This window comes from Neopelma chrysocephalum, unplaced genomic scaffold (assembly GCF_003984885.1).
Source record: "Neopelma chrysocephalum unplaced genomic scaffold, ASM398488v2 Primary Assembly neopelma1_97, whole genome shotgun sequence".
Taxonomy (NCBI): Eukaryota; Metazoa; Chordata; class Aves; order Passeriformes; family Pipridae; genus Neopelma; species Neopelma chrysocephalum.
This window is the reverse complement of record NW_020897760.1, coordinates 3,573,191-3,597,237: the sequence shown is the minus strand read 5'-3', so window position 1 is coordinate 3,597,237 and position 24,047 is coordinate 3,573,191. Positions and strand designations below refer to the sequence as shown.

General features: G+C 40.9%; 1 protein-coding gene across 2 annotated transcripts in view; it reads left to right on the top strand.

Annotated features, from left to right (window-relative positions):
- The window catches only part of SYDE2 (synapse defective Rho GTPase homolog 2), a 29,176-nt gene extending 5,903 nt beyond the window's left edge, over window positions 1-23,273 (top strand). Inside the window, exons 3-7 of one of the 2 annotated variants that reach the window (XM_027694261.1) lie at window positions 6,999-8,098; window positions 10,741-10,867; window positions 16,196-16,377; window positions 17,270-17,501; window positions 20,775-23,273. In XM_027694261.1, coding sequence (XP_027550062.1) covers window positions 6,999-8,098; window positions 10,741-10,867; window positions 16,196-16,377; window positions 17,270-17,501; window positions 20,775-21,277 — 2,144 coding nt within the window. In that variant the 3' untranslated portion in view covers window positions 21,278-23,273. The remainder of the gene's footprint in view (window positions 1-6,998; window positions 8,099-10,740; window positions 10,868-16,195; window positions 16,378-17,269; window positions 17,502-20,774) is intronic. The other variant, XM_027694262.1, reaches the window with a different exon arrangement.
- Window positions 23,274-24,047: the final 774 nt, after the last annotated feature.

Below are 24,047 nucleotides of genomic sequence, written 5' to 3'. Positions count from 1 at the left end.
TTCAAATGCAGCTCTCCTTTTACATGTATTGGATGGTGATCACATTGAATAGATTAATTGATGATGAAGTAGATCCCTGCTGCTCAGTAATTGGCTTTATTATGGAGAAGGGGCTTATTCTTCTTTTTAATCCGGTTAAGGTATCTACAGTTATCTTCAGTCAAATTTAAAATGACAGCTCATCCATACAAAATTACTGCATGAAGGGCAACATGGCCAATTTAACTTTATTTGTGTTAGGACCTTGTTTGAATTATACAACTGGTATGAAATGGATGTCTGTATTCATAGAGAGCTGGGTACATTAAGCGGTAACTCCTGACAAATAAGCAATTACTGCTTCAGGGAAAAGTCTGTTTACCATTCTTATCGGTACGATTTTATAGATGTCAATATTGGTTAGCATTAGAGCCTAAATATTAGATTTTGGAAAGTAGAGACAGAAAAAAGTGGGGCAGTACAAAACCCAGCAAAATACATGTATTGGTTCATTTTATTGTTTGCTGTTTTCTTTGGACAATGGAATAATTTTTACCTTTAAGACCTTAAACATTGCTGCCTTATTTGGATTTCCAATTTTGTAGAGAGAAAATGGTAATGGATTTTTTTTCTCTTTTTTTTTGTTATTTTTAAGACTTTTTAATGGAAAGAAGATTAAGAAAAAATAAATTATAGAATTCAGTTATTGGGAGTCTTTCTAAACAGACCAGCAAATAGGTAGTTCCTGTACATAGTTGTAGAGGTGCTAACTTGTCCCACAGTCTTAATTTACACTGCTAGTTACTGGTGTTGATCTGGCTACTTTCTACAGAAAATGCCATTTATATTAACAGGATTTGTCAGGTAATTCCTTAGTGAATAATTCTGGCTTTGTTGGCTTTGAAAAAGAAACTGATTAGAAATAAGTTGCCCTTATGGCAGAGCTTGGGAAAATAGTTCTTGTATTTTGTTTATAACACCCAAACGTAAGAGTAAGAAGGTAACTTAGTTCCAAATTAGTAATGTAGAAACATAATGCCAGCTTGTGCTCTTGGGTCTGTGGGAAACGACTTTAAGTGGAAAGGACCCTGGAGGCTGTTTTTAATTATGTGTCTCCCTTCACAGGCAAATGGTTGTGATTGGAAAATAGGAATATCTTTTTATAAATGCAATATGCAAATTTCTATATCTAGGGCTTTTGCATTGTAAAATGCTAAAGTAAATTTTCTTTACAACTCTTTAGGATTTAACTCTTAATTGTATGTTTTTATAGTTGTATCACCTGCAAATTGTTGAAGAAAAACACCCCTTTGTAATGTTGGCTCCTGTGATAAATTTACATTGTGGAGCTCTGAATAGTGCCTTCTGAAGAATTTGTAATATTTTTGCTTTTGGGGAGGATTACTGTTGGGATTAGTGTCCACCTAATCAGTAGAATCATCTCATGTGTATATCTCAGAGTCATCCTGGTAGGACTTGAGCACTGTAGGTTACCAGGATCTGGACTGTGCTTTTGCTACTGAAAATGTGCTTGTGTAGCAGTCTGGATGGAAAATCCTGGTAAGGATCTCTGTCAACAATTTTTTTCAATGTTACAGCAAGTGAAGATTTATACCATGTTCCCACTTAGCCCTGATACATGCCAACTGGAGCTTGACTGAAATAGTATTAAAACTACAGCGTTCTTTCTCCACTTAGACTGTGACCACTATCCTGATTTCCAAGTATATCTTTTGGGGCCAATGCAGGCAAATATTTTGCATGCTTACATGTTGCAAGCAAGCTTCCAGCAATATGTGTAGAGTATACTGGGCAGCAAATACTGTCTACAAGTTTCCTTCCATGTATTGCAAACACTTAATTTTAATTTTTTTCCAGATGGAAGATGCTTTGTGATTTAACTGTTTTGCAAGTACAAGGAGCTTTGGTCTCATGAGGCAGAAAAGCATTCATGTCAAATATTTGCATGGTGTTTGAGATATCAAAACGGTTAGGTGTGTGGCAGAAAGGTCCCTCTGCTCCCTCTTTCTCCTACAGAGATGAAGCCAGATTTTCGGTGGGTTTTTTGGGAGTTTGTGCACATGCTTTTGAAGGTCAAGGGCTTATTCATGCATTTGTCTTTGATCCATGGGCCGACAATACTATAAAGGCCTGCTGGTGAAAGAGGCAAAAGGATGTAGCAGCTGTGGAGTGGAAACGGTTAAATTAAAATAGTTACTGCCTTTTTCAGTTTCTGATTTTTCCTGGGTAACTGTTTTTATCCTCTGACAGGGGAAGTAGGGGCAAAGCTGCTTTTCCTGCCATGAAAGACACAGTAAGGAGAGGAAACCTTTGTGAGAGCAGCCCGAACAGACAGTGCTTGGCATCAGCTGCGGTGCTGCCGCGAGTGTCTTGGTGTGGCTCCAGCGTCGGAGTAGAGCCAGCTATGGCTTATGAGCATCGCAGGATCCTTAATGTTTAAAATATCTGCAACAAACTCATGCTTCTTTGTAGATACTGAACTCTTTTAAGTCTGGTCAGGGATCTAACGTGTTTGTTCCCCTCTGTACTGATGTACCCCTGTGAAGGATGCTCCTAGGATCGCCACTGTGATGGAGAGCAGGCCATGGTCAGGCCCTTCACCTTTTGGAGTGCATGATAGGCTGTAATCACTTCCCATTTTAATTAATGCACTATTTAAAGCAACTTATTTTATATCTTTTGCTCCCATAAAAGTGATCCTGGGGTTGATGGGTTCATCACAGCCTAATTAATGTTAATGTGTATAGTATTTGAAGAAAACAAACTATCTTTACAGAGTTCTTAGAGATTTTATTTTTTATCTTTTTAATAATTTCTCCATTCCTTGACTCTAAAGCATTATGTGAGATAGAACTCAGGGACTGCATTGGTCAAATTATTTAATTTATATAGGGGTAAAACTTTTTTTTTACGGGTTAAAACCAGAGATTCTTCCATTCATATATAAGTAATTAGGATGTAACATAGAAATAATTGCTTTCTATCTCAGTTTTTAAAAGTTCTTTTTAGTTTTTTTAATTTTCTTTTGCCCAGTTGCTGAAGTAGATATAGGCGATGCTTTCCGTGTATCTTAATTGAAGTTGCTTGAATTTGATATAGCATTAATTCTTCTCTCAATGCCATTTACAGTTCTGCTCTGAAATTTTATAATCAGAACGGGTCTAGAAATGTACCTGCACCTGAGGAAGTTAGCAGCCTTTGACATAAATAGAGCTATCTGTTTGTGTCAGTTGAGGATCCAGATCAGTATTTCTTGTGGAATCTACCACAGAAAAACAGTAGCCCTTTTTCACTCACCCATTATTTGCCATGAGAACAATTTTGAGATATTTGGGCTTTTCTGTTTAGATTTGCTGCTTTTTCATTTTAATATATTTTCCCACTTAGTCTTTAGATTGATTTTAGAAAAATAATAATAAAAAAGCATGAAAAGTGTAGGCAGAAGGGACACTTTAGTTTTGAAAGTTATAACCACCTAGTGTTAACTGTATTTTTTTTTCACTTTTCAAAATGAAATGGCTTTGATCTTCAATGCTAATGCCATTATTCTAGAGATGCTTTCAGTGTTAGATGTAGTGTACTTCTAATGTCTGGAGAATGGTAGGAAAAATTAAACTACCACTCGTGTTTATTTTGGTGGGAACTCAGCATTTCCATTAGTTATGAGAGTGGCTGTTTAATACTTCAGTAGCTTGCTGTAATAAACAACTGATAGCTTTTTGACTTATTCGTTCACCTCAACTTATTGTCCCAAAAATAAATTACATGTTTTTTGAGGAACCTTAAAATGACTCAGAAACCCCACTTTAAGCCATGAGGAATGTGACATGTATAATAGGGTAGTCAAATGTGCCTGTAAAACAGCATGTGTTGCTGGCAGTTGGTGTGACAGTGATATATGTGCCCAAGCACATGTAAACAGCATTAAGCAGGGTCAGACAAGCATTTTTACTGTGCTAAATCACTGCACATGTCTGGCAGGGGCTGTGTTGTAAGTTCTTAAGAGAGTCTGATCCTCTCTTCCCTTGGGGCAGTGTTGTGGAGGGGTACGGTCTGTCAGTCCCAGCCTGCTTGGCCAAAGGGACAGTAGTGATTGTCCTGTGGACACCAGGATGGATGGGGTGGGAGAAGGGGGCCTGGGTTTGTGAAGCCCTGTGGGCTCTTCATGTCTCTCCAGTCATGGAAGGGCTTTGCTTTCACACAGCCATAGTGCTGGGTAAAGTGAAAGGTGGCTTTAATGCTCAAGCTGAACACACAGATGATGGAAGCAGTTGCTTAGGGTGTCAAGTCATTTTAACTCAGACTGTGTTGTCCTCCAGAAGCTCCCCCCCCCCCACCCCACCCCGTTACTCATACTGCTAAAGCATCCAGAAGGCATAAGGTAAATGCAGTAAAGACAGTATCTGATAGAACAGCCCAGGTTGGAGAGGGCATGAGACGATCATCTGGCCCACCCTTCAGTGGGAGGGGGTGCCTAGATGAGACTACCTAGCAGCCTGTGCAGTTGCATCTTGAAAATCTGCGGTGGTGGGGACTCTACCACATCCCTGGCAAGGTTGTTCCAGGAATTGAGTGTTCGCACTGTAAAAGATAAATTATATACACACAGATACAGATAGTCAGCAGCATATATAAAACCATTCCCACACTGCCCTGGTGCAACAGATACCTCTTATGTTTCATCTCCTCCTACCACCCTTTTGTAGGGATATTTTTATTGTCTAACTGCTGAGATGGGATGTGCAGTGGCAGAGCAAGTGGGGACAGGGACAGCAGGAAGCCTGTTTGTAGCACAGTCTTGTAACCTGGTCAAGGAAAGAGGTACAGCTCAGTTCCTCTGTCACCCTTGTGAGAAAGCTGTGTCAGACGGGTAGGCTGTGAAGTGAACTGTTACTGGACTGTGCTACAACTCCTTCTGCAGCTTGTTCAGAGTTGTCATGTACACTCTCTTAAAATTGCATGCATACCTCAGCACATTGCTGGCTTTAGTGGAACAACATGTGGCTCAGTGCTGATGGGAATACCATCCTGCATAATACTCGACTGTTAAGTTTCTTCCAGCCACATATTTCACTTTAACTATTTGGTGCTGAACGCAGCAGAAGTTGAACACATAAAAGTTGTAGTGTTAGATTGACTCTTTGGTTTTAATGAGCTGGGGGGAAGTTTAATTTGCTGGCCTGCTTTTCCAAGCCTGTGCCAGAGGCCTTTGACAGAAAGGGAAGATTAATGTTAGAGGCTGCAGCGTGGCACCGATTGCTGCAGAGCACTCCAGGCCAACCCACCAGTGGGACTGTGCAGTGATTTGCAGTACAAGGGAGGGCTTTGTGCGCTTTTATCAAACACCACATTTCTAACTCGCTGCTTGCCAGAAAAGCACAGCAGGCGTGCTAGAAATAGCCCTTCCCCTGCAAGGGAACTACTTCCATGAGATGAAGGACTAAGTGAATTTTCCTCTGGAAAACAGATTCTATGCATTATTCTTCATAACTGAAACTTTCTTTTATAAAGATACACTTTTAAGCAACTATCTGCAAAAGTTATTTAAACCAACCCATTCTGTTGAGGCTAGAACTAGTTTCCCTTTCCCTGGCTAGCAAGGGGGAATGATGGATGAATAAAGGTGTTTGAGTCTCTCTGAGCTGCCTGTGCTAATTGAATCACACAGGATCAGTGTGCTGAGAGGCTCTATAGCACCTCAGCCTGCACAGGCAAGTCCTGTTGGGAGCTGCTAAGGTTTGAAAAGTGATGAGGGAGTGGGATGGCTGTTGCTAGCAAGAGCCACTCTTGGTTTCTCGAGGGATAGAGAAGTGACTAAGTGAAAGTACTCACGTAATTTTATTAATATCTATCATTCTGGCCTCAGTTTCCCTCTTGCATACTTGCTTAACTCGGGTAAATTGATTGCCTTTCCTGCAGTCATTACTGCCTCATGCTGGTGAAAGTGAGAATGGCTTGAGCAAAACTTGGTATTTGCATTTCCTTGAGTATGAGGTGAACCACAGGCTCCTGTCTGTGTGCAGTACTTGCTTATGTCTGATTGTGTTCCTTAATTAGCTGTCTTTTACTGCTAAATTGAGGGATTCTTTTTTTCTTTTGCGTTCTTTAGCATCAGTGCCTGCTGCTTTTTTCCTTGTTGTCTTTTTTTTTTAATTTTGTTTTTGTTCTTTGCAGGGGAAGGGGGGGTTGGTACCTCGAAAGTTGGATGATTTCGCTCGGGAACATCTCTTGGGAACTGTGTAACATTAAGCCCTGTTGTGGGATGGTAGTGCCAGGAAAGATGGAAGGTTGCTGGCAGGCAGAGAAATGAGGCAGTGCAGGATGCAGCTTTTGGAAGGAATAAATCCTGGTTGTGTTCTTCCTCTTCTGTCCTGCAGTAGAAAGAAGGAGCTGAGAGAAATGGAAGAAAAGGTGTAAGATTGCCTGGATCTACACAGGAGAGATTTAGGGCTCTTTGAGGTAATAGAGGGACATGTACAAGAGCCATATTCTTTACTAGAGACAGATGTCTTTCCTCTAGGCCTAAGAGGAGTGGTAATGCTGATGTGTTGGCTGTCTAGCCAACTGCTTTGTAGACAAGGGTGCCTTTGCCATTTTCTGGTGTTTTCCCATTTAAGTCTGGTTTTGTTGCACCTGTGCCCCAGGAATGCAGTCGTGAGTGCTGGTATGGGGGATGCAGCACAAATGGATCAAGCTGAATGCAGTGGATGAGATCGCTCATTTGTTTATATGTAGTTTCTGGCCCTTTCATCTCCATAAAGCAGAACAAATCTGGCTTTTGATGATGAATTGCCAAATTTGGCTAAACGAGTCGGTAGAGCACAGCTTTCTGAACGCTCGTGAACATCTGACTGAATGAGTGATGGTTGTCTGAATGAATTGTGCTTATCAAGTTATGACAAATGTTTTCCCCTAGTTCAGGATTTTTTTTCTAGCTGTCAAGAAGTGCAGTTACTGAGCAGTTTGAAAATGATTATTCCTTCTCTTTTCTTCTAAAGGTTTTGGAGCTGCTCTTGCACCCAAGGCTGACATACCCTCCACAGAGGTTTCTCCTCCAAGTCCTAGTCCTCTGAAAAAAAGCGGATCAATCAACTGGCCTTTCCCTGATAGAATTAAATCTCCCAGGACTGTGAGGAAGCTTTCCATGAAAATGAAAAAGCTGCCAGAGCTGAGCAGGAAGCTGAGTGTCAAGGGAACTTCAAGCCATAGTAGTTCAGATAATCCTCCTTCCCTGCTGAAAGGTAGCTGCCGGGATACAAGCCATACAGTGTCTTTGCCATCTTCTGGAAACTCAGCCACAGCTGCCAGCAGGAATGTGATAAGTCGTTACCATCTTGACAGCAGTGTGTCGTCGCAACACACCTTCAAAAAGAAAAGCTCAAGGAGCTCCAAATCCTTCAACAAAGGTGGTTACCTCAGTGATGGCGACTCTCCTGAACTTATAACAAAATCAGGTAAACACAGGCATGAAACCAAGTGTGGGAAAGGAAAGGAGAGCCTTCCAAGTAACAGTGGTAAAACTGAAATAGATATTGATGCCTTCAGACACTACAACTTTTCTGATCAGCCCAGGTGCTCTCAGTACATCTCTGGACTCATGAGCATTCACTTTTATGGTGCTGAAGACTTAAAACCACCACGAATAGACTCAAAAGATGTCTTTTGTGCAATACAGGTTGACTCAGTAAACAAAGCAAGAACTGCCCTGCTTACATGTAGGACAACATTTCTAGATATGGACCACACATTCAACATAGAAATTGAAAATGCTCAGCACTTAAAGCTGGTGGTGTTCAGCTGGGAACCCACCCCACGGAAAAATCGAGTGTGTTGTCACGGAACCGTGGCTCTTCCCACTCTCTTTCGAGTCACAAAAACACATCAGCTGGCTGTCAAACTGGAACCAAGGGGGCTTATTTATGTCAAGCTGTCGCTCATGGAGCAGTGGGAGAACTCTCTTGATGGCCTTGATGCAGATCGGGAGCCCGTGATGTTTGGGGTAGATGCTCGAAAAGTTGTAGAGAAGGAAAATGCAGGCTTGATGGTGCCACTTCTGTTGCAGAAATGCATTCTGGAGATTGAAAAGAGAGGCTGTCAGGTACTGTGCATATTTTAATCTCTTTTGTCAATATTTCTTTGTTGAGCTGTTGTTGCAGTGTGAGCAGTGAGTGGAAATGGGGAAATTAAAAACACTGTCAATTTTTTTTCCTTTGCTGCTTCTGTGTGGTGAACACTGGCCATTGTAATGGGGGAAGAATAACGACTGTGTGCAGTCAGTGCTTCCAACTTGGCCTTTGTAGAGAAGAAGTATGCTTGACAACAGGAGCTGCTCCCAGCAGTGCTTTAGGACTAGGGATAGTGAAATGAACCTGCCAGCCCCCAGTGTATAGACTCCCCCTCAAAAAGCAGAGATGAGCTGAGAACTTGAAAATGCTTCATTTCTGAGACATGGTACAATGGAGGAACATATGTCTAAAAGCAAAAATGATATGATATACTGTTCCCTCCTACCCAAAACTGAGACACAGTGTGCAGTGACACAGTGATGAAGAACAGGTCTTTGATCAAAACTTTACTTACCTGTGTGCAGATTGAGGCCAACCAAAGACCCATCTCTGCCATCACTTTGTACACAGCATTAAGATAAGGAAGGAGACCCTGAGGGGCTGAATTAGTTATTTCACCACACCACTGCTCCTTCAGGTTGTTCTCAAATTAAGACTGCTGTAAAGCAGTAATGCCCAGTGTCTTTTCATCCCAGTATAGTTTTATTGGTTGATGTAACCTAATGGGCAAAAATATGTATGAGAAACAAGGTATGTAAACAAATCACCAGTTAATGGATGCTAGACAAGGAGTCTGTTAGGAAGGAGTGTGCATAGTCCTAAAGTCAGATGTTCCCCTTGGCAATTAATTTGCAACTAGTGGGAGGACTCTTGTGTGCCGTTCCAGAGCACGTGTGAGCCCTTGGTGTCTCTTACACCTGTTCTCACTCAGGTGAAATTGAGAAGTAGTCACACCTACCACTGTTACTATTTTAAATTGCTGACAGGTTGGATGTGCTTCCAGGTGTGATGAGATTAACTCTGCTGTTTATTATCTAGGTCGTAAACTGTATAGAGACATGGTACTTCTGTATGGCTCTTTTGCTGAAAGTCACTGCTGATAATAACTGTATGATTCTTATTGTGAACACTTCTCCTAACATTATGCAAATCAGTGGAAAAGAGGAGTTTTATTCTTTCCAATGTATGTGTCCCATGGTTTCAGCATTTTATTTTGGGCTTATTAGCACCTAGTCACGCAAATGATATTGGGTAATCAAGGCAACACGAGTAATGAAGCGATTGGGATCTGAGTTATCTGAATGTACCTGGTGCTTTTGAGCGTGAAATCTATTTTGTATTTGCACAGGGCGAACCAGAAATGCAAAATGTACTGTTAATTTCTTCTTTTAACCATGTGCTTGTCTGACATTTTTGACTTTCCTACAGACTGCATGGTGTGTTATCTCCACCTGAATTTCAGTTGTGGCATTAAAAAACTTTAAAAGTTTAAAAGAAATTGTCTTAGGCATCTACTAGATCATATTCAGTCTTGAGAAAGGGGGAGTACAACTTCCATTGGGTAACTTTCCATTTATTTTAAAAGGAATTAATATATGACCAGACAAATACTCTTGCTTGCAGACCTACATTCCCATGGTCTTAAGCCAGTATAGTCTAAGTCAGGTGGCTTTGTTTTTTTGTCTTGAGGCCATGGTACTTTTGGACTAGCCATTTACTGCTCAGTACAGCTGCCTATAAAGTTAATTAAAATAAAATTAATGTTTTTAAGATTTAGTTTCTTAAGATCATAGGAGTGCTTTGTATAAATGGTGTTGATGAAAATTGAAAATAATTATAAAATGGAAAATCTGAATGCATGAAGGTACATGATTTAACTAGTCATTCAGTTCAAGAGTGGTGTGGGTTTCAGTCTTATCACCTTAAGCGTGTTAAATAACCCCTGTTTTGCAGAAAACTTTAAATATAATTTGAAGCACGTAGAATTCAGTATATTGTCATCTTTAAAACAACATTTTATAGGTGTCAAAATGGAGTATTCATAATTTTCTTGAAACTGGTTTTGGGTATAAAATTTTTCGTTTTTTACTACATAATACTGTAGGAAAAAATGTTTTGGTTTATTTTGGTTTTGTGGGTTTTTTTTATTGTTTTATAACATTTCTCATTTTTAGTAAGGAGTCAGTCATATGACTTTTTCTGCTAAGGATTAATAACTGTGTTTTGGTATACTGCAATTTTGTCTACATAAGGCTCTATCTGCTATAGTTCCAATTCTAGCTTGTATAATTAAACAATTAGGAAAAATAATGATGATCTGAATGAGTAGGGCAAGAAGCGAATACAGGTTTCATCTGTTTCTCTCTTTCCTGAGTTTGCATAAAAGCAAAGCATAAAACAATTCTGTTTTAAAGCTCATGTTCTGTCAATAAAACACTTCTCAGCATGTTCACTGTTGTGAAAACATTCGCGTTATTCACTTGCTGCTCAACAGTGTCTCTTGTGAAGTGTCCCATACTGTGTGTGTTGACGGTTTCCACTGTTTGGGTTTCCCTAACACGCGTTTCCAAACAGTTGCTTTTGTTGCGCTCTCTGGATGAGACACCACACCATGTCATTATTAGTCCCCTCTGCAGGCCAGTGACTGACGTGAGGCTCTTGGTTTTGCTTTCAGGTGGTGGGTCTGTACCGGTTGTGTGGCTCAGCAGCGGTTAAGAAAGAGCTTCGAGAGGCTTTTGAGAGGGACAGCAAGGCTGTTACTCTTTGTGAAAGCCAGTACCCAGATATTAATGTCATAACAGGTAATACATTTGCTTGCTTTTCTTCTAGTACAGAGTTGTGCCATGTTCCTAATGTATCTTTTAAAACGTGAGCTTGTTTTCTGTTGTAATTTAATAAGCTTTCAACTGCTGCTTTGTACTGCTGAAAGCTGGGTGGGAATAAGCGCAGTAACTGTGGGCATGCGTAAGTATGAATGAAGCAGCAGTGGTTTGAACGGAGGAGAACATGGAAGGAACTGCTTTCAGTAACTGCTCCACCAGTTACAGAGGGAAGTGGGAATCTGAAAGGAGCTAAGGTCTCAGAGCTGGTTAAACCTCTGCCATTGGTTTTTTATTGGGGCAGATCTGGAAAAACTTGCTTGTGATCAGGTACCTCCGCACCATGTGACCCAAGGGCCCTCTTGGATCAGTTGTTCTGCCCTTTTTGTTGGAGATTACAGGAGTTGGGGAAACAGATTTCCCATCTTGTGCAGGCTAATTAGAGCTGCAGGAAAGTGCATTTGATCCCTGCTTTTTTTAAAACCTTATTAAGGAGCAGCTTTCTCCTGCTCCCTGGAGTGGCCCTTTTAGTTGCTGTTATGCAGCAAACTCCAGGCATAGGTAAGAAGAGCTGGAAGTGCAGGAACAGAAGGTCCTGGGAAGCCTGGCTGCATCTGTGTCAGCTCCTTGCATGGGTCTCTTCACAGGAGTTGCACTGCAGAACTGAAGTAAGTTGTTGAGTTTTTTTGGTTTGTTTAAAAGTGGAACAGTTTTATAACTATTGATACTTGTTATGTAAGCTAAAGTTGATCTAATTTCAGGCATCACTGAGTAAGCCAGTTGCTCCAGCAAATTAGTCAGAAGCATTCATTGCCTGTATATCAAGGGATGGAAAATGTAACAACAACACTTGGGGTATAAATTTTCTGTGCCAAAGCCCTTTCTGTAACACCCAACATCTAGCTGTATGGCAGAGTTATAACCTGTTTAGTGGTTTATTTAATTTAATTGTATCGGGAATTAATTTTGTTCGTTACATTTTATAATATACAGTGTGTATCAGAAGATATTACTGGGTGACATTTAGTGAGTTACATAAACCTTTTGGTTCAGAGTGTACAGCTAGTCAGTTCACCTTAGTTGCCTTGGCTGATTTCACTGTTGGATTCAGTGTTGATCACAAGTACCAGCATTCTCAGCATCAGAAACTTGTATTTTTAATTCATAGAATTGTTTAGGTTGCAAAAGACCTTTAAGATCATCAAGTCCAACCATTAACCCACCACTGTTTCACTCTGACAGTATACAGCCTTTATAAGCTAGGTGTATGATAAAAGTATAGTGTAAATGATCTTTTAAACTGGATAATTTTCTTGTCTTTGCAAATAAATTAATGAGAAAAGTGGTGAGAACTTCTAAGATCAGATTTTTGCATGAAATTATTGAAATCCTATTTTCTCAACTTTTGTAAATCACTTCAAAAGGGGAAATTGCTTTCTACCAAATAGCAAACGCTGTCTGATATTGACTTGTAAGCAGACAAATGGCAAACTGCAATTTGGTTAATGTAAACTTTGGGGTACTGGAAAATTTTGTTGTTTTTTGGTGTTTTTTTTTAAATTTAGGATACTAAAAATGGCATTGCACTCCCATGCTACAAATAATCATTAAAATAAGACAGTATTTGTAGAAACGGTTCAAGAGTATTGTGGGGAAAGGATATAGGAATTTAATACTCATCCATATAGAAAAGAATCTGTAACATTTCCTGAGCATTTTGATTTTCCTGAGTATGTTGTACACTCAGAACCAACCAGAACTGACTGAAACTGAAGTCTGACCTGCAGGAGAGCTCAGTGCTAATGCAAAGCCCTGGAAGGGCAGCAGCACAGGCTGACAGATCTTTCCATCACGAGTTTGTGCTGTGCTGGTCAAATTGAAAGGCTGGAGTACGCTTTCCTGTGTACATTGCTGCAAACTTCATTGTTGAAGGTGAACTTCTGATGGCCGTGCAGGTCCTGCTTGGTGGTGGTACTACTGAAGGATAATTTTTTGCATCCAGAGTTTGTATTACAACAGTGAAAAGAGTACAGTTTTGGTGTCTGCCTTACAGAAAGACTACTGGATATGCTTTTGTATGTGTTCTATTGCAAGAGTTTACTAACATGCTGCTTTCCTTACAAGGGACAAATAGTTTTAAGAAATTACATTTTAAAAAATGGATTTTTTCCCTTGGTAGCCCTGCCGATGTGCTATGTGATTGCCTGCAGTGCCTGTGTTAGTATGGGTCCTATTGAGGGGGAGCAGGGAAGGAAGGAGTGTTTGTACCCATAGCTTCCACTGACCAAAATGCAGCCCACTCTAATTATGGGCAACTGTCTGGTCTGGATTCATGGGGGAACCTGCAATTTTTGCTGACAACTGAGTTATCCACTGTGCTAGGAATACAAGAGTCCACAAAATTTACTGCATATGCTTAGGGAGTTGGGTTGAGGGGGAATGTTTCCCCTGAGTATTTAATGCTGAGGCTGATGCACATGATTCATACTTCTATCAGCCAAAACATGTGTTCCATAAAATATGATTCCCCAGCATAAATCTTGGCTGATTTGAAAAGAAGTGCTGCCTTATGTCCTTTTTGAAATTTGAGTAGCGCTCCTTTCCAAAGAGATTAAATTTTTTTTTTTTTGACAGCTCTCCAAAGACTAAAGAATGAACATTTAATGACTAAATCTTGACTGAGAAATGCTCCTGGGATTGGCACAGGCTTACACACAATTAAGTGTGCTCGTGGCTCAAACTGAAGCGTGCAGCCAGTTTTTGGAACTGACCAGTAGTCATGTTGTTACATCGTGTCTGTTCACATCCACGTGAATTCCTATCTCTGCATAAAGCGTGCAATACTGTTAACAGTTCAGTGGGTCAGAAAAATGAGGAATTAATGAAGTGGATGGCAATTCCTGCTCTCTGTCAAAATTTGTTGTGTGTGGTTGTGTCAAGAGGAATGTGCTAGTGGGTTGGCAGCAGCGGGAAGCGTAGATTCGTGGAAAAAAATAACAGCAGCCTCTTACAGGGCTAATTTAGCTGAGAGAATAGCAAAACAATTTAGAAAGGTCAAGGGGCATTCATGGCTCCCAAACCATCCTGTTATTCGGGGCTGAACAGGAGAAAGTCTTTTGGCTGGTGGTAGTCCTATGATTGTGGATGCTATTACAGGAATTCCTGATAAATTATTATTAATAGACAGTTGTGTTTCAACAGTATAAGCTGATTTGATTACAACATGCCATTTCCTAATGTAAGCTGATTTTGATTTCAGCCTCTCCCTCCAAAAAAAGCAAAGCTGAAACAAAGGTCTTGATAAAAGTCAGCATCTCTTGCTGGTGTTTTGCTTATGAAAAAAGGAAGACATCCCAAACTGTGTTGTACAGCACCAGCATCTGCCACATTTGTCTCATAAATATTTTAACCAGCTAATCCACATATGGAACATGAGCCTCTAAATCCAGAGAAGAAATAGTATTTGGTGGGGAGGGAGGAATATGAGTAAGTTACTAAACAAAAACTAGCCACTTAAGTGGAGAAGTTCTGAAAGTGACATATTCATTTTAAAACAAACAGAAAACCCCACCAAACCACCAGGGGAAATACTTTTTCAGGAAAATATGCGGATGGTTGTTCACATATTTTCTGTTCCTGGTGGGATGTTCCCATTTTAAGCACAGAGTGAGCTCTTGGGAACTGTGTGGAGATCTGCAGAGATAGAAGTTTTGCCTGGCTGCCCCATGCCTGTGCTACAGAAGCAGGTGGTCTGGCAGCTCCAGGGGGAGATGCCACTTCAGGTAGCGCTGCTCCTGCAATGCTGCCTCAGCAGCTACATTACAGCTAGGTGCAATGTTCTTTTTAAGTGAAAATATTTGTACAGGTAGAAGCCAACTCTTACTTACATTCTGCATGTGAACATGGCAGTGAAGGGCAAAATGTTAACTTCTGTTCCCTGTATTTTTTCAGAAACAATCTCATAACAAAGCCCACTCTTGTACAGTTCATTTTACAGCTCGGTTATAACAGGCTGAGATAATAAAAACTCTTGCTTTGTTAAATAGCACAGTGTGATGGTAATTACTGTGACGTGCGATTTTACAAGGCTATGAGAAGTGCCTGCTAAAAAATATTCTACCTTTCCAACTTTGCCTGTTTGGAGGACAGGCTGCTTTGTTAACTACAGTACCTGCTTTTGAACAGTTGTGTTTTTTTAATCCACAATTTAGACTTAACAAAGTATTTAAATTCAGTTGTGATCTAGCTAAAATGAGTAGATATTTGTGGCACAGAATGCTTTTTTTTTAAGGAAAATAAAAGCTGCTGGGAAGCAGGCTTGTTTCCTTCAATTTTCTTTGTTGGTTGTAGTGGATACTTTGCTCCTGGATAGCATCCTGTTATGTCTTTTCCAGAGGTTGCTGTTAGAAGTCTTAATATTTTGAGTTTTTTAATTGTTATTCTTGTGATCACTGAAACCCCTCTCAAAATGAAGTATCAACCAGCCTCCAAAGCCAGCTTACAAGAATGAAAACACTCAATTCCTTTTTCTTTCTGTTTGTTTGCGTCTGAGGAAAGAATAGGGGTTAATAAGGCACTTGCCTGGTTGTTGCATCCCCTAGGAACAGCCTTTCCTCCAGCATATCCAGCATATTCGGAAACAGTGCAATATGTCTCTGCCATGGGGAGGGCTCAGTGTCTGGGTATTTTAGCCAGTATCTCCTGTGGATGTGAATTATATTTGTCACAGCAGAAGCAAGTGGTGTGCTGGGGGGTGCAGGGTACCCAGAGGCAGCAGGGAGTTGGTGTTTCCCCTGTCATGAGGGCATCTGTTTGGTTTGTGCTTTGGTAGGTGATAAGGTGCTGTGTGCTTCGCTGCATGTGCCAGTGGCACCGGGATGTTTGCTCATAATTTTATAGCTGAAAATAAACAGAAAAACTAACTTCTGTGTGTATATGAAAGACGAGGGGTCATCAAACTGAAGACTTTGGTGTTTGTAGGAGCTCTTTTGCTTGGGTGGAAGATGGACTGATAAGAGCCCTTTCCTTGCCTCTCCCTCACCCTGAAAATGAAAGAGACCTGGAGAGACTCACCCTGTGCCCAGTGTCCCCACTCCTGCACACACAGCAGCCCCTGTGCCCCAGCCCCTCGTTACTGTGCTCTTTTGCTGTTGTCCTTCCGTCCCTCGTTCCTGAGTGCAAGGCTTGTCACTGACGTGGAGGACTTTCTTATGGGATGGGTGAGGCTGACATACCTTAATGCTCCCAAAAATTGCTGGAAAGTGAATCTGCAGCTTTTTAAGGGCACCTGTTCTTGTGTCTCTTGTGAAGGTGTCCTAAAGGATTATCTGCGAGAGCTGCCCTCTCCCCTGATAACCAAGCAGCTCTATGAAGCAGTGTTGGATGCCATGGTGAAAAATCCCTTGAAAATGACAGCAAATGGTTGTGAGAATGACCCAAGTGACTCTGAGCACACAGCAGCCCTTCTGAATTGCCTGCCAGATGTTGAGAAGGTGAGCAGTGTTTACAGGTTCAGGTGACTTGCATGCTTCAGAAAATAAAGGAACATTTTCACGCTGGATATAAAATGTCTCAGAATATGTATGCCTGTGTATCTGACTTAATGGTTCACTTGGATATGTGATGCTCTGTGTCTTTGAAAATACTTCCATGGTGTGATAAATTGGAGGGTCTGCACTGCTGGGTTTATTCTAGTTTTCATTTTATATTGTCTCTGTAAAACTGAATGTAAGGTTGTGATCACTACTTTTATATTGTTAAATCAGTGATTTTTCCTGTGTGAAGTCCTGCTCCACTTCTGTGGAGCTCTCTGTTGTAATTATCTTATGTAATTACAAATGCATTTCTCTTTCCTGCGTATGTGCAGTAAAGCCTTTACTTCCCATGCTGTGCAGTGTGATAGTGCTGTGCACTGTTACCTGCCAAATTCACCTCTTTAGAAAACCACAGTTAGCCCATTTTGGGGGGAGGGACTGAGCAAGTGGCCTGCACAGTGTCTAGATGTTCCCTGGAAGCTTGTTCAGATGCTGACATTATATTGAGGGTTTCTTTATTTTCTAATGTACCTGGGTCATCTGTAATATTTCTGCAGCTTCTCCTCTCTCCCTGATGCACCTTTTTTACTGTGAGAAAACTCATCCATATAAAACTGAGTTCAGGTAGGAAACAAGCTGAATTTTAACAGAAAGTCTGTCTTAATTGGTCTATTGTGTGATAGTCAAATACAGCTTTCCTAATTGAGTGCTTAGGTGGTCTGTTGCTGGGTGTTGGTAGTAAAACCAGAGCTATCAGCCTTGATCTTTTCCTTCTAGAGCAGTGACATTAAGATGTCAGCACCACCTTTCTCTAATGTTTTGTTTCCTGAGCAGTATTTTGTTTCTTTAGGCTACCCTGAAGATGCTGTTGGATCACCTGAAACTGGTAGCTTCTTACCATGAAGTAAATAAGATGACATGCCAGAATTTAGCTGTATGTTTTGGCCCTGTGTTACTGAGCCAGAGGCAGGAGACAACCAACCATAACAACAGAGTCTTCACAGACTCAGAAGAGCTTGCTAGTGCCTTGGACTTCAAAAAGCACATAGAGGTTCTTCACTACTTACTCCAGTTGTGGCCAGGTACTGTTTCATGAATCTGATCAAGGGAAAAACTCAAACTATTGCTGTATGTTTTTACTGTGTGACAGTGTATGTTAATTCACAGGGTGACTGAGCAGCATTGGAATTATTAAAACGTGAGGTACTGTGGCATCACCTATTAATCTAAAGAAATTATGATAGTTTCATAATCAACTCTTTCTATTTGGTTACTTTGTTTAATGGGAATTTTGCTTGTTTAATTGCTTTCTTACCAGATGGCAGAGTTTGCATATAATATAAGAAATGGTGAAGTCTTTATGTGAGTAAAGGCAGTAGAAAAAACAAACCCAGTGACATTAAGGTTTCCACATCTGAATTAGGGAGTTTGGGGATTTACTTTTTTTCTTCAGCTCTCCTGCTGTGACTCGAGGGATTACTTTATTTCTGCCCTTGTGATTTGGCAGAGTTGAGAACATCCTTACAGTAAGACCCGTGCAACTTCTACTTCTTTTTGCAGAGCGTTGCATAAGGAAAAATGTTTTCCAAACAAAATACAACAAAACCCAAACCAAAACACCCTAAGTACCTTCTGACTCCCACTTCAAAACTTAAGAGGTCATAGAATATAATAGAATAGAGTATCCTGAGTTGGAAGGGACCCACAAGGATCATTGAAGACCAGCTTCTCATTCTCTTCAACCATGCAAGTAATGCTTTGTATGCTCTTGCACAATTTGAGATCAGTTCTCAGTAAGAAGGGAGGTGAAATTCTAGTATTGCTAATAAACTAATAAAGTAAACGTGAAGGTAACTATTTCTGTTAATATCTGCCTTTCAAATGGGAATTGACTGCACAGTGTTCATGTTTTCCCTGGTGTTCAGAGAGGCATAAACCAGTGGAAATAGTCAGGATGACATCTGGAGCCCTGGGTTTCAGCCCGTGGTGAATTCCTGTGTATTGCTGCTGAACCTCAGCCTTTTCTTCCACAAGCACTGCCTGGAGTTGGGAGCAGATGAAGGTATTGCAGCTTTTCAGTTAAACAAGGAGAGTTTGAGGGTAATACTGTGAAACAATTTAGCATTGAATCTGAGGGGTTTAGTCTCAGTCAGGACGTGGTGCTGCCATGTGGGCAGCCCCTGCATCTGCCTTTGTCACCTAGCAGCAAGGAGGGTGAGCTTTGGAAAAAAGTCAATGTAGACAACTAATGTACCAGAGTAATGTACTGGAGAAAGACCCAGTAAGTATAGTTTCAGTGTTGTCTAATATCCCCTCTCCCCCATAAGTCTGATTTATGATAGTTTGCTCGCATTAGACAAGTGACTCGGCTGAGCGTGTGAGCTGCCTGCAGCAGCTCAGTACAGGTGCTGAAAGGGTTTCATCAGCTGGCAGCTGGAAGAGCTGCTAGTGGACAGTGTAAGTGGCAGTGCTTTTTACATTTTTTCCATGCTCTGCTGACCTGTTGGTGGCTGTGCCCTGGAGTCACCTCCTGTGACAGCTGACCTGTGGCTGTAACACACTGACCACGCACTGGGTCAGCAGTGTCAGGAGGCTCCTGGCTGTTGGCTCCACTTGCTGCAGCCTCACAGAAACCTTGTTTGCCTGAAAATAAGAGCAAGTTGGTTTGACATATGGGTCTGCTCCATGATGGGTTTGAGGCGACTGAGAATGCTGTTGCTCCCTTGTCAGCTGCAGATGGGCAGCTCCAACATTACTGACCACCAAAAATGAAAAGAAGCTTCCAGTGAGGCCAGTGAGTCTGTACAGGAGAGATGGGAAGCATGAGTGGAGGAGGAGGGAGACCAAGAGGTATTTGGACAGTAAATATTGTGCAGAAGCTAATCAGGAAACCCTGGGGATGGCTTATGGCATGTCTGCTTTGAGATACGAAGCAAGTGGATGTAGCTCTGCCCATAGGAGTGTACACTGCTGTAACAGGGTAGGAGTAGGGTAAGTATTAGAGTTTTCCTTCACTTTGAAGAAAAAGCCAAATGCTATCCCTTGGCTTGCAACAAGTGTGCAAGATGTTGTGCTAAAAGGGAGGAAAACATGAATGCAGAAGACTCGAGCAGGTGAACACCACACAGTGTAAACAGAACACTTGGACTGAACAGAAGGATCACAGTCTGGTCCCTTACATTTAATCTTCTGTAGATTGAGACAGCTTGATAATCAACATGTTGTGCAATACTTCAATTTCCGTATATTTCCAACTGAAAACAAATAGTCCTTGTTTGGCTAGACCATGTAACACTGGCAAGTTATTGTTAACCCATGGCCCTTTGTCTTAATGGAGCAGAGTCTAAACAGAAGGGCTTTTGTTGTAGCAAAAGTGAGAGAAAAAGCAGTGAGAGTTATTGCGTGTTGCTGTACAAGACATAAAGTAAGACTAAAATCCCCTGGAGAGAACTGTAGGGGACCCAGAAAGAGGATTGGGCGCAGTTCAGGACTAAGCCTTTGTGCTTGTGCGTGAGGAGTCTGAAAAGGAGGGGGGGCAGATTGTGGACTGCATGGGTTTGCATATACCTCCTTTTCAGCAGTGAAGGGGAATAGAAAGTCTCTGCTGCTCATTACAAGAGGCAGTGGTCTGTGTAAAACCAAAAGAAGTTCTGAAGCTCAGATACTTACAGGCACAGGTCAATAAAAATAGTTGTGCTGTTTACCGTAGGAAGCGGGTAACAGCGGAGGAGCCTGTTAGTAACTTATGCTGTCTAGTGGTGAGCACAGGTAACATTGCCATCCAACCTGTGTTAGTATACGTCTGCCATGGGGTTGTGGCTGCTTAGAAAAATTAATGCAAATGAGCTTCTTTAATAGTGCAGAACATCAGGGCAAAAGAGAAGCGCAAGAGTTCAGCTCTTGGTATATTGTCAGCTTCTGCAGGTGTTTCTCAGTGGTGGTATTTTTGTTGTGTTTTAACCTCTTTTGCTCTGCCTGCTTTCTGTTATCCTTTAGCCTGGACAAAGCGTATGAGCTGAACTGTTTGCTTTTCTTTGACCCAGAGCCGGATGGTGATTAACTCGCACAGTGAATTTAATTGGAGTTCTGGGAGTTTCTACTTTTAGATAGGCTTCTCTGCTGCAATTTGAATCTGGCATGAACTTTCAAAACTGAGCTTTTACAGTAGTTTTTCTAATGATTTTACATCAAACAGCGGCAAAAAATGTAATAGTGGAATGTGTTGGCTGTAAACTCGCATGTATTTGTGCATGCTGTTAGCGTGTGACATCGAGGGAAGACAGTGGGCATCTGTCGTGGACTTTTTTTGTTGCAGCATGGATTCAATCCTGACTGATTTAACTTCTCTCTTCTAGTTCATCACTCCCCTGCCAAAGAACCAGCACATCTGAATGCATTTCCTGAGCACCCATCCTCCCTGAATTACCTGAGACCCAAGAGGCAGAGACCTCAGATGCTGAATCTGAGCGGTGCTGAGGTGTCTGGGGTACTCAGACCAAGGCCAGCAGGTCTAGACAGCCCATCGAGCAACCGCTATGCTGGGGACTGGAGTAGTTGTGGGGAGAACTACTTCTTAAACCCAAAGGACTGCCTGAGTGAAGCAGACTATGATGACGTCCCTTCGGAAGACACGGAGAGCGGGGATGACAGCAGCAAAGCCGAGGAGTTGGATGCCCCAGAAGGACGCCCGCAGCCCGTCCCTGGAGAGCACACCTTCCAGAGCTACCTGACAGTGCAAGCGATAGACTCTGCAGTGGATCACAGGGCAAACCTCAAAGACCTGCAGGAAAGCATTGATACTCTGATAGGAAACCTGGAAAGGGAACTCAATAAAAACAAACTAAATATGAGTTACTAGGTCCTGTCCTGCACGATGTCTCCTCCTTGTGTCTCCATGCCCCTCGTTGGGATTCCCCAGCTGTGTGAGGAGTGATGGTGCCCCTAAACACCTTGTGGTAAGGCCACGGCACATTTTAAGCCATTCCGTGATGATTCTGCTTTTTTGTTAGAAGGCATTGTCCTGATTTCTATAGTGGAGGCAAGCTTAGAGACCGTGAGGTGATTGCACATAGTGGCATTTCTCCCTAAAAACACTATGCACTTAGGTGGTCTGGGCAATACCTGGTAGAAGATAAAGCAACATCTCTGCTGTCAGTGGCAGCAGAACTCCTCATCCCTGAAATCCTGGCTTTGGTACAGATATTCCTCTTGGAAGAGGATGAATGCTGCTTGACCTGAGTTTTGCAGCATGGACTTCAGATAGACTTGTGTTACTATATATGCAATGGCTGCTATGAAAAATGCTTTCTATAATATTTATATATAAAGTTTTAATTGTACAAATATTAACGTATTACTGTATTAACACTTTTCAATAATTATTTAAACAAGCAAAAAATAAATATTTTTCTAACCTTGTTTGTATATATCTATGTATAAATGTGCATGTGTCTGTAGCCACCTTTGGAAAGGAGAGGTCTCAGAATTACGAAATGTCCCTGTTTCTAGGAAGACGAGTTCAGTGATGCCAGGATGAGGGTTACACAGCGTTTGATTTATGCACAGAAACATGGCCAGAGAGAAGGCGGGGTGAATGATTAATGTAAATGACCTTGTGTATTGCAGGGACATCAGTTTGCAGGTGTTGACTATTAACTCTCTCACACGCACACCCCACCCTTTCTCTGTTTTTTTTTCTTCATTGTTTGTTTCTTCCTCAATGGGTTTTTCCACATATAAAAGAGTCTGGAAGGTACTTACTTCTCAAGAAGTATTTTTGGTTTGTCCTTGTAACCTGTTACTTTATTATTCATATTTCAGTATGTTTCTTTTTCTCTCCAGAGTTTCATGTATTTTTGTTGTGGTAGCCTTGTCTGGCTGCTGGTAGTTAGATGTCTTAGAGCCCTCTGTAAAGGGCTGTGGCTCTGGAGATGCAAGACTCAAGTTCTGCACAAAGGCAGTTACTTTTTTTTTCTCTGAGTCTTTTTTTTTGGCTGTTGTTGGTTTTTTTGGGGTTCTTTTTTTTTTTAATTAGTCTCCCAAAAATGGAAACGGGAGTTGTCACATGAGGTGGAATGAGTCGAGGGATGTCACTCCTGGGCAGTTTGAGTGGATTGCAGTTTGCTGGGACCTTATTAGATTCAGCCGTCACCATCTGCTCAACTTGTCTTTATCTTTAGTCATTTATGGTGAGCAATCAAACATTTCATGTTAAGGAGACGCATTCTTGATGTATTAAAAATAGTTATCAAATAGTTACCAAATTTCATACAGATGTTTTGATAGTCCCTGTAACCAAAAGGAGATTCGGAGCCATTCCTTGTCCTCTACAGGTCACATACACACCCCCGAGGAAGGGGGGATTTGGGCCAGTGGGGGTGAGAAGGTTTTGGTGTTTTGAGAGGTCAAACACCAAGCTGCTGTCAGCTGGCAGGGTAGAAATTAATTCTACATCTTTTCGGTACAATTTTTGGCATCCTGCCATGGCTTTCCATTCACCCTGTGGGTAAGTGCTTTTCTGCTAACCCGTACTTCTTTATACTGCTTAATTGAAGAGTTATTTATTTACAGTAGCAAGGAATTAAGAATTGTTATGGCAAACATCACCCCTCTTTTCTAAGGAATTATTTTAGCATGGTTCCAATGGTTTATTCAATCTCATTAATTTATTTTATAAGTGTTAAAAGATGCAAAACAATTATTGCAATATAATGATAATGTATGAAAATGTAAATTTAACCTGAGGCATTTATCAATAAATCAATGTATTTTTTTAAACTTTTATACCTACAGAATGTGCATACTTTTTAAACTATAAATTTAAATTCTAAATAAAAATTGAATTAAGAACAAAACTTGTCTATGCCTAGTTAGTGATTATTTAAACCTGTCTAAGCTGATGCCATCTCTCTGCACTGGCTGCACCTGTGAATTAATTCCATAAAGACATTTAGCTTTTCGGGAGGTGTTTTGTTCTATTGTCATTTCTAGATTGACCCAACATTTGAGTTAGATAATTAAAAAAACCCAAAAAAACAGCAGTCTACTACTCAATTAACACTACTTGAAAGATGTTTGCATTTAAAGTTTTTTGATAAATGATATATGAAGCTTTCATTGTCTGTAATAATCCAAATGTGTAAGTAGTCACTTCTTGAATAAGTGTAAGATTTTTCTCCAGAAGGAGTCTGTAACTCAGGGCAGCAGTACAATGCTCTGTCGACTTGAATATTTTAACATTGCAGCAGCAGAAATGAATGACTTGATAAATTGTAATAATGTTAATCTAATCAGGTACTTGAAATACAGTAACGTATTGGTATTATTTAAATGAAACATCTGCTGTTAATTCAGTGACAGCAACTTGTAGAACACATTTTATGTCTTAGAAATCCTCTTTCAATGAGACATTTCCCCAGTGGCATTTTTGTTATGTTATCCCTTATATGTATTCTTATCGATACTATTATATTTCATATTATTTATATAATCCAGTCAAGGTACATTCTTTTTATGATTGTTACCAATTCTTAAGGAACAGGATTACAATGGGAATTACCCTAATCTAGAAGCATAGAAATTAAAACAACCTGTTTTAATCAGAGCAGTAATGAATTTTTTTTATACAA